The sequence below is a fragment of the Hetaerina americana genome, unplaced genomic scaffold (assembly GCF_022747635.1).
Source record: "Hetaerina americana unplaced genomic scaffold, ioHetAmer1.1.p SCAF_1, whole genome shotgun sequence".
Lineage (NCBI taxonomy): Eukaryota > Metazoa > Arthropoda > Insecta > Odonata > Calopterygidae > Hetaerina > Hetaerina americana.
The window spans coordinates 405,906-423,620 of record NW_027286069.1 but is presented as its reverse complement, the minus strand read 5'-3'; the positions used below and the strand labels follow the sequence as shown (position 1 = coordinate 423,620).

General features: G+C 36.9%; 1 protein-coding gene across 2 annotated transcripts in view; it reads left to right on the top strand.

The window, feature by feature from the left end:
• The window catches only part of LOC139687220 (uncharacterized), a 66,373-nt gene that overhangs the window by 22,804 nt on the left and 25,854 nt on the right, over positions 1-17,715 (top strand). For both annotated transcript variants that reach the window (XM_071584349.1, XM_071584343.1), the window contains 6 exons: positions 6,286-6,604; positions 6,724-7,041; positions 10,112-10,345; positions 13,547-13,827; positions 15,049-15,207; positions 16,710-16,780. In XM_071584349.1, the coding sequence (XP_071440450.1) occupies positions 6,286-6,604; positions 6,724-7,041; positions 10,112-10,345; positions 13,547-13,827; positions 15,049-15,207; positions 16,710-16,780 (1,382 nt within the window). The remainder of the gene's footprint in view (positions 1-6,285; positions 6,605-6,723; positions 7,042-10,111; positions 10,346-13,546; positions 13,828-15,048; positions 15,208-16,709; positions 16,781-17,715) is intronic.

The window sequence follows — 17,715 nt, the reverse complement described above, 5'->3', positions numbered from 1 at the left end:
ATGATATATATAATTCTTTTAATTTGACTTGAAACCCAAGTGGTAGTCAATAGTGGGATATTTGTGCTATGAATATATGAGCAAATGTCTAACTTTCAATAGAATGGTGGGGTTTTGTTACCTACATGTTTTATTACCTCTTTAGTTATGCTTTATGATGCTGTTATAATGACAGCAGTCATTGAAATACATTTCTTGCCGTAAAAATATACTTGGGCAGGCTACCCAAAATTTTTTATCAGCAATCTGTTTCAACACACACTCATGATCAAGTTGGAGAGATAAGGTATTGTGAGCCTTAATGCAGATGGATAGTAGCTAGGAGAAGCAGGGGATTTGTGATTAATGTTTCCATTATTGAAAAATTATTTTTGATGAAGAGGTGCCTGTTAATGTTGGTGGCTTCCAGGAGCTCCCTCATCATCATTAGGGAGGTTTTTGTCCAAGGGTTAGTGTACATAGTAGGAACAAATCGCTAGATTGGTTCTTTTATTAAATTAATTGACGTTCAGAATTTTTTTAATAACAAGATATCTGAATTAAATGTTATTCTGTGAATTGAATATAGTTCATTTTATTGCAACAAAGCCTCAATCTTGCCAGTGTGTGCCAGCTAAAAAATGTGTGAAGTTTCATTTGTTGGTCCATTATCCCATAAGGTTTGTGACCCCTCTCTAGAACAAAAGGAAAGGCATTTTACAATCTGAGGGCTTGGAAAATTGTTTCAATTCAAAGTGAAAAATTGAACTTTCAGGACAGAAAGGTGTATATAGCATATACTGTAACACTCCTGAATGTAATGCCCAGCATATTGGCTAGAGAGGCCATTCCACAACTATTTGCATGGGTGAACCAAGTTTTGTAGATATCACATCAAAATTTGCCAAACACCTAATTAAAGGGCTGATTTCCAGTTATATCCCATCATCAATGTTACATACATAATGGAAATGATGGTAATTGGGCTTTACAGAACAGTAAATTGTACTCACAAAAAACTAAGTACACTCCTGAATTGCGATGTTTTTCCTCTCCTCTCTCCTAATTACCCTTCCTTGATCTCCCTCAATTACTCAATCTTTTCTGATATTTCCACAACTACACCTTATTCCTCTTACACCCTTCTGCTGACCAATAGTGTAACTGTGTGTGTCCTTTCCCCACCCTTGTTAGCCTACCCTCCTCCTTTGTCATATTTTCCTTCCCTTTCACCTTATTTCCTACAGTAGCCCCACCCACCCTGTCCCCAACTGCCGTCTACCTATTTAAAGGCTCTGGAATCATTACATCTTCACCTTGATAATGGCATTAAGTTGTGAAACTTAGGTCTGGTAATAAAACAGTTTTAAGTAGATTATGTAAGTATATTTTCGTTTTGAAAGTGATTATTAAGTGCAGGTTTTCCACAGTGTAAAAACCATTTGCCTTGACCAGGATTCGAACCTAGATCCCTCAATATCCAGCTGAGTGAATGCTTTGATAGTTTAAACTCACTTGGCCAGATATTAAGGGATCCAGATTTAAATCCTGGTCAAGGCAAATAATTTTTACAATATGAAATGCCATCGCTTTGATGCTAAGCATCGGATGACTCCTTTAAAGCAGCTGTCGCAGAATATCCTGTGGTTCTTTGAATGATTATTAAGTTTCATAAAGTGACTCCTTAAGCTGTTACATGTAATTGCAATAAACATGCTTGCACAGGAGTAATATTTCTTTTTTACTCGCGTACTAAATATTTTAAGGATTTCCTAAATTATGCAATCTTAACTAAGGCAGGAGTGATTTTTTGTGATACTTAAACATATTTTTGTGACACGTATTTTGAATCCCCACAAAAATATGTTTAAATATCACAAAAAATCACTCCCGTCTTAGTGAATAAAAATATTTATTCATCACCTTAAGGGTGTCACTGGTTTCATAGGGCAGCTGATTCTTCTATTAGTAAATTATTCATTTTCTTTTTGAGGATTTTACCAAAATGCAGCCATTATTTCCACCCTCATCATCAACCTCTGTGGTGCTGTTAAAAAAATTTGGAGGTGGAATTGGAAAGTGTGATATTAAAAAATGAGATGCTGTTGAGATATTTTTAAGGGACTTTGTAAGACAGCAAGATTTTATTTAAAATACTGAATTAATGAAACAATGCATCTTAGTTTTTAATTAAGTATGAAGTTAGCACTAGCAAACAAGGGCAAAAACACAGAAACACACAAAAAAGAAAAGAAAGTCACAAGTATTCGAATTTTTTATGGTTCAAGCCACCTTTCTCACCCTTCCTAGAGAAAGGTGGCTTGAACCACGGAAAATTCAAGTATGTGTGTCTTTTTTTTTTTTGTGTTTCTGTGTTTTTGTAATTGTTCGCTAGTGCTAACTTCATATGCATTATTATTAATATCAGTTTTATATTTATATATATATATTTATTTGAATGCATATTTTGAATAATGAAGGTTAGATGCTCACACATATGTATTCTCATAGATGCTAGCATAAAAAAATATATTTTAAAAAAGATTAATAAAATTGAAAAGAACTAGCCTATATTTTGGTGGTCCCTGCCCCCTTCATCAGAGCATAAGGTGTAACTGACGATAAGATAATGAGAAGAGGGTATATGGTGAAAGGTGTAATCCAGGAAGTTGGCAGAATTTAAATTGCCAGGTTATGCAATGTTTGATTTGTTATGATTCAATAACTGCTACCAAGTATCTATTATTTACTTCCTCCCGTCAAGAGCCACACCAATCCAATCAAAGACCCTAGAATTAGTTAGCATCTGGCTATTTACATCCTGCCAGCCTCCTGCATCGAAACTTTTCCATTGGCTTACACTCTCCTTTTATCTCAACAGCCCATCACCCATTACATATACCCCTCTCTTTAACTCTCTCCCCCCCCCCCAATATCCCCTCTTCTCCTTATCTTTCCTCCAGTTCTTGTTCTCTGATGAAGGAGGCTGGGACCACGGAAATATAAGCGAGTTCTTTTAATTTTCATTGATATTAAAAAAATAATTATATATATATATATATATATATACATACATACATACATATATATATATATATATATATATATATACATATACATACATATACATATATATATACATATATATATATACATATATATATATATGTATGTGTGTGATTATATACATGAGGTCTGATTAATAAATATAGAAACTAAGGCCATAAAATCTTCATTTTTCAAAATTTAGTCTACATCGATTTTGTCCCCTTCAAAGTACTCTCCATTCGTTGCTGTGCACTTATTCCATCTTCTTTTCCACTGTTTAAAGCACCTTTGGTAGTCCTCAGCAGTTAAGCTTTTTAGTTTTCACATTGCTTCTTACTTTATCTTGTCCACATCTTCCCAGTGATGCCCCCTCATCACATTTTTGCATTTTGGGATTAGGAAAAAGTCGCTGGGGGCGAGATCTGGCAAATAAGGAGGATGATCAAGGATGGTGATTGACTTTTTTGCCAGAAAATGGTGGACAATCGATGTGGAATGTGCAGGTGCATCGTCATGGTGAAGGATCCATACATCACGTTCGGTTAAAATAGTGTGCACTGTTGATTTTCCTAAATTCAGTTCATCACCTATCATTCGGACAGTTTTCTGACGATCAGTAAGGACCACACACGATCAATGTTGTCATCAGCATAGGTGATTTAAAGGTCATCCTGGCCTGGCATCATCCGTGGCGCCTTGTCAGCCATCTTTAAAATTCTTAATGCACTTGAAAAGGGATGTTTTCTTCAGAGCTTATCACCGTAAACAGCTGTCAACATTTCAGTAATTTCTTAATAACTTCTACCGCACTTCGACAAAAACTTGATGTTAATTCGTTGCTCTGTGATTTCATCAATTACCATTTTTGACATACAGTAAAAATAAGGGCGACAGAAACTAACATAACTGGCACCATACACACAGCTCGACGATTCATCAAGCACAGACAGCTCATTGGGTCTCAGGCAACTAGCACCGCTAATGGGTGGAGCTATAGTCCACGTTATCTGGAGAATCAAGGTGAGAGTTGGTGTCTTAGGGGCAGAGGGGAAGGTTGATTGGCTGGGAGTGTTATGTGATCTTTAGAAGGAGTGAAGGAAAATGAAAAAGGACATAATTTGTCCAAAACACTCTCAAAAATTATTTATATTTTTCAAAAGGTAAAAAAAGGAAATGTAATGGTGAGGTATAGAAAATTGGATTGCAAGAAGTACCACAATCTCATTTTAAACTTCCAGGATGCTCATCCACATGATGTTTCGGCCTCAGGCTTTCAGTGTAATGTGAAAGAGTTTCTAATATCATGCCTTAAACATTTCCCACTGAGGAAAGGAGGGAGTCTCCTAAACAGGAACTCTTAATCTCCAAGTTTCATTGGTCTCCCAAAATGAAATTAACTTGACATTGCCATCATACTGGTGCTATTAGCATGTCTTCTTCATAGCATTCACTGGATTGAATGGTGAAGTGATGTTTTCAAGAGTTTGGCTTCCTTTGCCATGGTGTTTGTTGCAAGAAATTCAAGTGACCTCTGCCTTATTGTTCAGAAAAAAAACCACCAATAAAGTGAACACGTCCCTAATTCAATTGATGTTATGAATCTCTTTCCAATTATCCTTATGTTAGACATCTATGTCTGTCCTAAATTTGTGCTTTTCTTCCAATTCCCCACTCCCTCAAATAAAATTGTTAAATACATTAGAACTTGAAAATCATAAAACTATTTCTTGTGTAATGGTGAGTGAATCTACCAGCTGGGGGGTCTGGTATATAGTAGGGTATCCTTTGTTCCCCGCTAAGCCAACCTGGTAATGGACAATATGGAGAACTGTTTTGGTTCTGATTTCAATTATGAAGAATGTATTCTCATACTATTGTTTTGAGGACAATATCTTTTTTGTGTGAACAAGGACATTTGAATACAAATGTACACCCACTAGTGGAAAAAAACGGTAAACAGTGCTAAACTCTGTTACATGGTGTTATATTGTAAAGGCGTGGTCAGCACATGATCTTCCTTTTGAGAAATCATGTTGTAATTTTATAAGTATTCGTTTCTTTTTGTTGTCTCAGGTGTAGCGTCATGGAATTTACGAAACATTTTGAAATGAAAGAAGAAATTTTATAATTCCACACACATTTTATTATAACACCTCAAGTGCTTTAAACAAAGTGTGTAATGGATTACAAAGTTACTTCTTTTACCTCAAAATGTATTCATTTCTTACCTACTTTTGTTTTTACTATCCCTCTCAAAATCTTCATAAATGAATTTGTTACGCAAAGTCCTTTAAAATTAACATTTTCCAACCATCTATATATGTGTTGTTTATGTATATATCCTATTTTAATTTCATCAGAAATTCCTATCTTCCCAATTTTTTGTTTATAAATTCATCATATAATAATTCTTGATCCTCCAAAAGTAATTCTTCCCAGTCCTGCGGCTCTCACTCATTCATTGCCCTTTCCACTCTTTCCTGTGTTACATCTAGTCCAGTACGTTCATATTTCCATTCATCCTTGTATTTAACTTCTTATAGAATTTCATTGAGTAAACTCCTGAAATGTTGCAGCCATTCCTTCCATCGCAAATTTCTCCAGATTGCACTGTGCTTCATCTCTTTCTTCATCCCTTTCAATAGTATCCATACATTTGCTGATCACTGATATCCTAATTTGCTATCTGATGTCAAGTAATTTCCAATAGTAGACTATTATCATCAATGAAAATCCTTCTTGTGAGAATTCATTGATGGTTTACAGGTATACCGTCAAAGATGCAAATGTGACTACCCCTTGGTAGCAACACTGATACTATATAGAATTCAATGCATGTAATTCTTCATTTCATTGATTTAACGCATCTGGTTTGCTATGAAAATAAAGTAATAGAAAAATGTATCTGATGAATTTGTCTGTGAATGTAAACTTAACTCTCATTCTTCCTTCTTTGTTCTTACTTTTCGAACTCCTCATTGCTGTGTATAATATGTAGTTGACTGTATTTTTTATTTCAATTAGCATGGCTGTAGCTGTTATTATATGATGGAAAGTGGATAGACATCTAATGATACATTTTATGTCCATACTTGTATTATTACGAGATCTATGTCATATATATGTGACCTAATAGATCAATAAATAATAAATAAAGTGTATTGAATTCTGTACAAAGAATACTAGATTCTAGGATGACCCTTGTCTTTTGGATAAATTTGATGTTTTTTGATGATCTCCCTTCTTCTCACTCTCTAGTTTGAGGTCCATTCTACCATCCTTGGCCTTAGTTTTCCAAATATTGACTGGGCGGCTTCCGCCGAGGAAGAGGAACCGAAGAGTTTGTCGAATAACGGTGAAAACAAGAGTGATTCTCCAGTGTCTCCTTCTATGAATGATTTGCCCACTGAAGCAGTTTCTAACCCTTGCAAATGTCCAGATAATCGAGAAGTCAGTAAGAAAACTAAGCAGACTCTCTTGAATACACAAAATTGTCATCATTTGGAGCGTAAATGTCCAAAAATTCAGAACTCAATGGTGACTTCAGTGGAGCAGTCACTTGGTCTGGCTGATTCAGGTGGGTTCAGCCACTAATGTAAGCCTATAGTTTAAGGTCACCTAATGCTTGTGAATACTCTTATTGAGTTGAAGCTATGCATACGTGAAATTTCACCAAACATTATTGTACCTTTTTAGGTCAAGAGAAAGACAAAGGATGGAAAGAAGGCATGTCTTCTCAAAAGAGATTTCCCTCTGAAAACAGCTTTTCCTCATCTAAGGCACATTCGAAGCAGAAGGATGATGTTTTGAAGGTGAAACTCCCTCTTCTACCTGAGGATGTGGTTGGGGCACTGTTGCATTATGCTTATTCTGAGAGCCTTCCTCCATCTTTGTCTCCAGAAACTGCTGAGAAATGCATTAAGTTTCTCTCTCCACCCAGCACACTTGCAATGGATACCATTGCTTTCAGGAATATGTGCACATCATACCTTAGGAATAATGCCTTGAGGCAAGGTGAGATTTTTATTCTTAAATTGGTACACTTAATTTTTTCCATTAAATATAAATATCCTTCCGCAGAGTAATTAAATTGATTAGTCAAACTTCTAAGGTAAGAAGAGTGTCATATATGAAAAATTTGTAACTCTGTATGTACAGCAATCTAAATCTTAGCGGAAAAATACAGCTCCATCGTTTGATATGACTTGATTTCTCTCTTGACTGTTTTATGTCATCTGCGAAAATTATCTTTCGGGTGTAAGGTAAAGTCCTTGAACAATATCTGTCACTTTTTCTTCAGTTGAATTTGACCTATCAGAACTAAGTTGATGTTTACCTATCATAACTAATGTAGGTAGAGGTTGATTACTGTGATGATGGTAGCATGATGACATTAACCTAAGACTTTATAAATATGTGGTATTTTAATCACTAAGGCATCCTAATCGAACCATTATTTTTTCAGAGTAATTAAAATTATTTACTTGAATGGGACATTGAAGCAATTAAAGCATTTGTACCAAATCTAATGATATGAAGTACAACTCTGGATTGCATTTTAATATTTCTCAGGATATTCAACATGCAACAATGACAGTATTGGTGATAATTGTGGTGCAAGGAAAATTGCAAAGATTTGAATACAAGATTTATATAGTGCCTATTCTGTAGTACTACCTTGATCAAAAATTTCCCGGAATTTATTCAGAAAATTAAAAATACAAGTTTATTCATCTAAATCTATATTGTCCCCTTCAAAGTAATCCCCATCGACTGCAACACACTTATGCCAGCGCTTGATCCAATCCTCGAAACATTTTTTATATTCGGTTTTCGGTATGTCCATCAGTGCTTCCTGCGATTTTTCCATTACTTCCTCTCGGCTGCTAAAACGCGTTCCCCGTAATGGTTTTTTAACTCGATTGAACAGAAAGAAGTCACAGGGAGCCAAATCAGGTGAATTCGGTGGCTGTTGGATGGTATTTGTTGCATTTTTCGTAAAAAAATTACGAATAATGATAGCACTGTGCGACGGTGCGTTATCATGGTGCAAAATCCACGAGTTTTCTGCCCACATTTCTGGTCTCTTTCGGCGAATTGCTTCACGCAAACGTCTCATAATGCCCAAATAATACTCTTTGTTTACTGTCTGGCCGTCTGGCAAAAATTCATGATGCACTACACCGTTGTAATCCATGAAAACCGTCAGCATTGCCTTCTTTTTTGACTGAAAACGACGTGGTTTTTTTGGTCTCGGCTCATTTGGTGAATGCCATTCACTTGCCTGATGTCTGGATTGCGTGTCGTACTCATAAACCCACGTCTCGTCTCCAGTAATGATCCTTTTGATGAATGTGGGATCGGATTCAGCCTCGCAAATCATGTCTTTTGCGACGTCAACACGGTCTCTTTTTTGCATGAAATTGAGGTCTTTCGGCACCAACTTTGCTGCTACACGACGGAAACCCAAATCATTAACCACAATGTCTTGGGCGGATCCATAGGCAATGTTCAAGTCCTCCGCTATTTCTCTGATGGTTAATTTGCGGTTATTGACCAACATTTCTTTCACTTTATCAATTTTTTCACCGACTTTCGATGTCGATGGTCTGCCACTGCGTTCATCATCTTCGATTGACTCTTGACCACTTCTGAACCGCTCGTGCCACTGGTAAACGACCGTTTTTTTTAGAGAATCGTTGCCGAAACACTTTTCCAACATTTCCAACGTCCGTGCGCCACTAAATCCGTTTTTTACGCAAAATTTAATACAAGTTCGTTGTTGCAAATTTAAATCCATTTCTGAAATTGTAAAAAATCGCCAACACACACAGAGATAGATGTACTCTTGGCTACGTAACTTTTGCAAATGTCAAGTTATGACACTAAGATTTAAAGGGAATATCAACAACAGATGTACCAATTTAACAAAAAAAAACAGAACTCAAATCGGAACGATGGGAGCGCCACACGGTGGTTATTCCGGGAACTTTTTGATCAAGGTAGTATGCCTGTTCTAAGCAGGACCTTCAAATATTTTGCTTCCCAAATTTACTATTATCTTCCAAGATGTATAAAATATATAATTTGTTCCACTGCAATCAAAATTATATCATGCCAGGTATTACAGAAAATAATATATATTTTATATATATAATATAATAATATATATATATATATATATTATTATATTATATATATTATATTATATATATATATATATATATATATATATATATATATATATATATATATATATATATTATAGTTTGAATGTATTTTTTAATGACCAACTGGAAATGTCATTTTTTCCGTCTCAATCTTCAATTTTCTTTTCTTATCTCATTGCATTTTTTGTGTGTTAGTGATTTTGATATGTATTTAGTTTTTGTGCCAATGTAAAAAGTCCATATCGAAGACTTTCATGTCTTTTAACCATCCTCACTGTATGTATTTCAATCCTAAAATTGCTTTAAACCATTCTTCTCTATTCATGTTAATTACCTCACCCCCCTCCTGATAGCGTCTTTGTTTTCACGTCCTCATTAATTTGTCCTATGCAGTCATCTTTCGCTCTTCCTCGTGATGCATTCCCTTCAATACCTGATTCTGTTATGTTCCTAGCTAATCCATTGTGTCTCGAGGCTTATCCAAGCCACCTTGATCTTCTTTGCCACAGAGTTCTCCAGGCGGAGCGTTCCTCTTCTGCTTTTCTATATGCCTGGCATGAACAGGTGCATCGTTGTGATGGAAAGAGACTTTTTTGTGGGCCAGTCAGGGGTAATTTTCTTGTAGATTTGTTTTCTAGTTGTGTTATAAAAATTCTTAAATGTGTACTTGTAATGGTTTGACCCTTTTTGAAATGGTCAGTGAAGGTTATTCCTTGTGAACCCCTTAAAAGTCACCATAATTTTCCTAGCTGAAGGGATGCTCTTTGCTTTCTTTGGTGCAAACTCCCTGCTGGAAACCCATTGGATGGACTTTTCCTTACTTTCAACCATGTAGCAATATATCTTGTAGGTCATATAGCGATATGCTTGTAGTTAATTCCTTTGCCCTTGTATTCCGTCTTTGACATAATTAGACATCGTCACTTTGACTGCGGGGATTCATGGATGTTTGTCCAAGATGGAGGAGCACCTGACAATGGGAGATTACATGGGAATGGCGAGCTCAGAGGAAGATGAAGAAGAGGATGACATCGGGCGGAGAGCAGTGAGATCAATGGCGCATAGACGCAGGGACAGGGGTCTGCCACATCCCACTCCTACCAGATTGTGCTCTGCCCTCAAACAGGCAGCCAGGGAAGCCTCATTGGGTGAGTGTATTTTAGTGGAGGTTGTCTCCATTCAGCTAGGATCCACATTAAAATAATTAAAAATTTACCGTGTTCTCTTCTCATAAAAATTTCCTGCTTTACATTATATTGGAACATCTCATCATGTGAACAAATCTTAAGTCTACAGTTTGGTGCCACCAGCAGTTGTTGAAATTGTGAACAGGCAATGAGATAGATGTTTGTTTTTTTTTTGAGTAGAGCTAAAATGGGAAAGAGCAGATTATGCCAGTTTTCATGGGCTGGCTGTCAGCTACCCATTGTGACTGAATTTTGATCAGTGGAAAGGGATCCCTGGGTAGCAGTCACTTGAGTAAATCATGGCTCAAGAGGTTTCATTTGTTATTGCTGCATAGTGTTCATTGCCCTTTGGTGATCTTTTAGTCACAACCGTATCAACACTCTTATTTTGATTTCATGTATATGAATTACTTAGTTATGTTTACCTACGCATAATGCAATTTGAAAATTTCTAGGCTAAGCATTTTGGAGAAGAAGGGAATGGTTCACTACTTTGATGTGCAGGAAAATGAAAAATCTGTTTGAAGTAAAAGTACAAATGCAATGCGCATACACATTCATACACAATGGCTACTTATGGTATCTGTGGTGCCTATATTAAAGTCAATTATAGCAAGGAGTGTAGATTCCATCAGTTGACCAGGTTAGATTATTGTTCTTAGTAAGTGTAAATATTTCTTTAATGGATTCTGATGTTCTTCATTTTTAATAAAATACTTGATATTTTTATTTTTACACGTACATATAAACAGTCAAATCTCGTTACTATGCCACCTGTAGGGTCCTACCAAGTGTGGCGTTGTAGCGAGAGTGGCATAGTAATGAGGGTTTGTAAAAACAGCTTTATTTTCTTAAGTTACCCATCAGTCCAAAGCTCTCAAGAATCGTCGGCTGGTGCATCTTCTTTCAGCAGATCTCGTGCATCTCTTTCTTTATCCGATTGCACGCTTGCATCACACTAGGCTTCCCACTTCTCTGTTGCATAAACTTGCGGACAGTGCTCCAAGCGTGACTCGATAGTTATCTCGTCATCTTCGCTGCTCTGCAATCTCCTCCAGCCTGAAAGACCCGCCAGTCGTGAGGCACTTGTCGGCTTCCAGAAAGTCGGGCAGCTCGATCTCCGTGTTCTCGTGTATCTTTTCCTTGGCAGGCAGAGCCTCCCAGATCTCGAGCAGCTCCGCATCCTGTGCCTCAGTTCGGATCTCTTCGATGAAGTTTGCGAAACGATTCCTGATCGTCGACTTGCTGACCTGCTCCCAAGCATGCCGGGCGACTAGTAGAGCGTCGACCAACGTGAACTTGAATTCCTTTCCCTCGTCCATGACCTCAAGCCTGCGGCATGGCAGGAGCTTCTTGTAGTGGAAATTGAGGTTCTCTATGGTTCCTTGATCCATTGGTTACGAATCGGCTGTCGGGTTAGTTGGGAAGAAGACCGGTTGGTTGTTACTCAGCTGGAGCTCGGAAGGGTGGGCAGAGAAGTTATCGAGACAGACCAGCACTCTACGTCCCTGCTAGCCGAGTCGTTCATCTCAAGCATGCAATATCTCCTCGAAAAGCTCCACCATCATCCACACCTTCGAGTTTGACTTGTCCAGGTTGAAGACGTCGACTGCGGAGACCTGCCTGAGTAAGGGCCGAAGAACCTGTTGTTGCCACTCAAGAAGGGAGTGCGAATCCATCGCTCCAGCTTTGCCCTGCACTGTCTTGAACATTATGTGGTGGCGCTTCCTGAAATTGTCCAACCAACCGTCGCTCGCCATGAATCCCGGGATGTGCATCAGCTTGGCCAGTTTCATCGCCTTATCCTAGATCAGATTGCCGCTGACTGGCAGATTCTGTCCTCTTGCTTGCTTCAGCCATATGAGCACTCTCTCGCCATGCTTCGGGCTGTGAGCCTGCGTCTACTTCATGTGCTTCGATGGAACTCCAGCATTGATTGCAGCCTCGATTGCACCCTTCTTGCAGAGAATGCCCTTTAGGGTGGCCCTCTTAATTTCGACGCCCCATTTCTTGCTAATCTCCTTGGCCAACTTAGGCTGATTTGGCTTCTCCTTTGCGGCATCAATGATCTCTTTTTTTCTCCTTCAGCGTAAAGTCGGTTCGCTTGCGTTTCTGAGCTGATATTATGGGCTGAATTTTAAAAAAAAATGTCACTGTTGTGCGCGTACGTATTGAGTTTTGTTGTGCACAGCTGGACTGTAGTTAGTCGCTTCACTTTTGGGAATTGAATGTAATAATCGAGCACTCTGCAGAAACGCAGAGTTTTTCACGACTCGTGCCTTTTAACAGTCTCACTATAGTGGCATAGTAGCGATATTAGGGGGTGGCATAGTAAATTTATTTTGTATTGAATTTTGTCGGGACCGAGCAAAAGTGGCATAATAGCGAGAGTGACATAGTAGCAAGGTGGCATAGTAACGAGATTTGGCTGTAAACCTTTGTGTGGTATAGAACTGGAGTAACATATGTGATGCTCTTGAAATCTTTTGTGAAATGGTGTAAATAAATACATATGTCTATTTAGGATTTCATCTATGTATAATATTTTTATTGCAATTTATTCACAAGCATTCCAATCAGCTCCTTTTAGTGAAGTGCATTTCTTTCTTTCTTCAGCTTATGTAGGCTCAGGTCCAGGATGAATTATTATTATGAACTGGGGCTCATATCGGCCTGGGTCTGTAAATTCTACACATTGTCCAAGAATTGGAAACATATCATTGGTCTTTGAAAATAAAAAAAAAGCATTAGTAATGGTCAAAATCGGGGTTGGGGAATAATATGAACTAACCAACTAGGTTACACTGGGCCCAAGACTATACGATAGAAGCCAAAATAAAAGAATGCATTGTAATTCACATTGAAGGATTGGCATGGAATGCTGATAAAACCATTGTATTAAAAACATTATGAGCTGATATAACATCCCAAATAGAAATGTATTCATATGTGCTTCTCATTTAACATTATTTTGCTTTTCTGGGAGTTGACAGTTGTTGCTATTATATGTATCAGTGATTGTATCAATCTAACTTGAGTCTCTTTCTCTAATATTGTTATTTAAAATGGAAATGTTTATTTGTAAATGTTGTTTTATGATAGAATGAGGATTAATGTTGTTAAAATGCATCTTATGATAATTTCTTTTATTTTAATTAATAGCGCTGGTGTTGGCCTTGGAGCTCTGTCAGATCTATGCAAAAAATCAATGTCATTTGGGAAAGATGGAGATTTGTGAGGTAGCTCAGTTTGCTGCTTCCCGGTTGGCTCCTTTAGCTTCTCAGCTGGATGCTGTGTTGTCTGCTATTTTAAGATCCATTCCTCCAGCAATTTCCCCAGTTATAGCAGGAGCACGACGTTCTCCTCCCTTGAATGACAACCAACGGCGAAATGGTGATGGGACAACTCTTAGGGATAGGTTAGCTTCCCATCTGGTTCCTGAAGTGAGTACTAGATTGATATTTATCTAGCATTAAATTTGCCCTTTTTAAAAAAATTGTTTAAACAGTTTGAAAATGAGTTGCATTACTCATATTTATAATGTGCATGATGTTTTGTTGCTTTTGTACGTGGCTTTGATTTCAAATTTTTGCAGAGTTATAAGATTTTAATTTTGGAATAAATTGAATAACGTTTGGAAGGAAAATTAGCTGAAAGAAGCATAATTTTTGCTAATAATTTATTTTAACTACCTGGATTTCAACTCTTTATGTGTAGGTGACAAAATGCATTCTGTTTGGCATATATATAATGTTACGTAAATGTGTGTGGGCATGTGTATATAATCTGACTGTTTTTTTGGAATTGATGACTGGCATTGATGCCAAATCATCTAATATCTCTATTGCTATGGTGTATTCTTACGATTTTATTTTCTGTATAAGCGATATATTTCTAATGATTTTATACTTTATTTCTCATGAAATGAAGTAGTTATGTGATACTTCCTCAATTTGTTTGTAGTTGCCAAAAATGTTAACTCTTAATTATAAATTTAACTTTCAGGAAGTTCATATGTTGAGTGGTTTTTAATGTCAAATTTCCACTGTATTTGTCACCATTAACTGTCGGAAAAAAGGAATTTGTTTATAAATAGAACAATGATGTTTCTTGCTCAAAGTAATCTGGTAGACTATTCAACTATACATGTAACCAATATCTCAAAAGGAGATTTTTGTCATTTTATTGTGCAATGATGTAAAAGTTTGGTACGATTGGAAAATGCTTATAAAAGAGAAGTGTTTTTATGTTGATGTCAACTGTAGGTCATGTTGGCATATTTTTTTGGGCAACTTAATTTTTTTTTGTTGCAGTTACTTGCTATTTTGTGCTCTAAAAGTTGTATTGTCACAATGAAAACATTAATGTTTTATAAAGTAAAGAATTACTTGAGTTAATCATGTCTTAATCACACCAAAGAATAGATAAATCAACATTCCAAAGTCTTAATGTGAAAGTGATTATTTTAAAATTGCAGTTGAAAAATCATCCCTAATTTAATGTGCACATGATGGCATGCGTATAACTCTAACATTGTATGTACAAATGTTATGTACCACTCAAGGTTTATTATGAATGAAATGGATTAATCTATTTTGTGAAAGTCTTATCATCTCTGGTAATCTGCTTTTCATGCTGCATGCATTTTCTGAAATGTTGGGAAGATGGAGTCAGCCCTTGAGGTGCTTTCAACATTAACCATGTGTCTAAAGGAGGACATTGAAGAGATTCTTGGAGCCATCAAAACAAAGGAATCATCAAAAGAAGAAAGAAAAACTTCTCCTTCATCAACCTCTGATAACGATGACACCCATATTCAATTGGTAACAAAGCTTCATTGGTTTTCTCTGTTTACAAATCATCACAGAATATACAAGATGTGGCAATGAAATAATCAGACTGCTGCTGCAAAACCATTTTATTGATCACCAATTGCATTAGATAGTCTATTGCCTTCAATGTACTCTCCTTACCGATTCCCACAACAATACTCCATATGATCATAGTTATATGGAGTGAACGCCCATCGTTTTAAAAGCAGTGCTGGAAGTCCACTTCTATCAGATTGTTGAGGACCTCCGTAGCTTTTGCGTTCATCACTTTCACACTCTCAAATCTTGTCCCCTTATGCTCACATTTTATTTTAGGGAACAAACAAAAGTCACAGGGTCTAGCAATTGCGGTGAGGTGTGATCCGACATGGTGTGCCGTATTTTGCAAAGAGTGCCTTCACAGAGAAGGCAGAATGGGTTGGCAGAGCATTGTCTTGGTGAAGCCACCACGAATTTCTCTTCCAAAATTCTGGGCTTTTTCACTTTACTCGTTTATCATCTAGTGCAATCAGAATTTCGACATAATCATGTTGATTGGCTGTCTTACCTTTGGATAATTAGTGAATGTATAAAATTCCACACATTTAAAAAAAAACAAACATCGCAGCTTTGAATTTTGATTTGTTCATTTGTGCATTTTTTTACCGGGGTGAGTTTGGGCTCTTCCAACACATCAATTAATGCTTAGTTTCAGGGTCGTAGGCAAAAAGGAAGGATTCATCACAAGTAATCACTCTTTCAGACAATTCTGGATTATTATTATCATTTCTGGTCAAAAGTTCATCCCAAATGTTCATTATCAATTCCTTTTGCTCTTGAGTGAGAAGTTTTGGCCCCATTTTTGCATAAACTTGGCGCATCTTGAATGATTCACACAAAACCTGATGGGCACTTTCTTTGTTTATTCGTGAGGTTCCAGCAAGAGCTCAGACACTCACACTATGTTATTTGTGGATCAATTTCCTGGATGTTGTCTGCTTTTGACCCTGAAGGTCATCCAAAGTATGGATCGCCTCCGGTCATTTCATATGACTCAAACCTTTTAAAACACTCAAAAACTTCTGTGTAGAAGCATTCACTTCTGTACACTTCCTTTAACATTGATTGAGCTTCTGTAGCAGTTTTCCCCAATTTCACAAGAAACTTGAAGTTAACTCGTTGCTCCATCTGAACACTTTGCATTTTTTTGGCGAGATGCTAGTGCGAGGACTTGAATGGGCGATTTCTACAGCGAGACTGAGAGGCGTACAACCATGCCCATCGTAGCTCAGGGTTGGGGGGGAAGGATCAACAGGCACAGAGATGTTTAAATCTGCTGAGGTATGTTCGCTGTTTGTCGGTAGCAGCAGCAGTCCGGTTATTTAATTGCCACACCTTGTACACCAAGATAACTGATGTTTAGATTTGGATATGATTTGCTATTGGTAGTCACATTTTTGTTTGACCATTCTTGTGTGTGTGAAAAGTGATTTCATTTTTATCTTTCTTCTCAGGATGATGAAGAAATGCTAAATTGCATCCACCAAAGAATTGCCTTTTATCTCTTCCATCTGATGCAGAAGAAGTTAGTATGCTTGGTGAAATGCTTGAATTAGATTAAGTTAACAGTTTTGGGCTTAACTTTTTGGAATTCCTTCATGATGAGGGTAAAAAATGACAAAACTTAACACTTCCACACACTTTTAATGTCCTACGACCATGTTTTCGATGCTGCGCAGCATCGAAACCATGGTCGTAGGTCATTAAAAGTGTGTGGAAGTGTAAAGTTTCTGTTATTTTTTGCCCTAGTGTTAGATGTTTTTGGACTCAGTAATTTGACCATTTTATATTAATCATACCTATTGACAATCATTTCATTAGTGACATAATAAAATATAAATTTAAGATTGTTCATATCAGAACCTGGGAATCATCTGCAGATGAGCAGGACCTCTGAGTGATGATACTAATGTTATTAATGACATATAAATTCATTTTTGGCAGTATTTTGAAATTATAAATCTCATACAAGGCACTTGAGATGATATGATTTGTTGTCTCAGGCGTAACTTTGTGGAATTTGCATAACATATTGAAATGTGATGAAATAATTGACTTTGTAATTCCACACACTTTATTTAAAAACACGACCCAGGTTTCAACGTTGAACGTCATCATCAGGTCCTGATGATGACGTTCCACGTTGAAAGCTGGGTCGTGTTTTTAAATAAAGTGTGTGGAATTACAAAGTCAATTATTTCATCACATTTCAACTTGAGATGATACAGAAAATAATAATGTTGTGGTTTTAATAAACAAAATAAAACTTTAAATGGGAGAAATATTTTAGATTAATAGATTTAATGGGTGTCAGTTGGACCACCCAAATGGAGATTTTGAGCTAGTGGCAAAAAAGGCTTTATATTTTTTAATCGGATCTCAACTTGTTTTCCTCATGGCATATGGCCACTATTAACTATTCCACAAGAGGTAAATCGAATCTAAATACTACTTATTGTA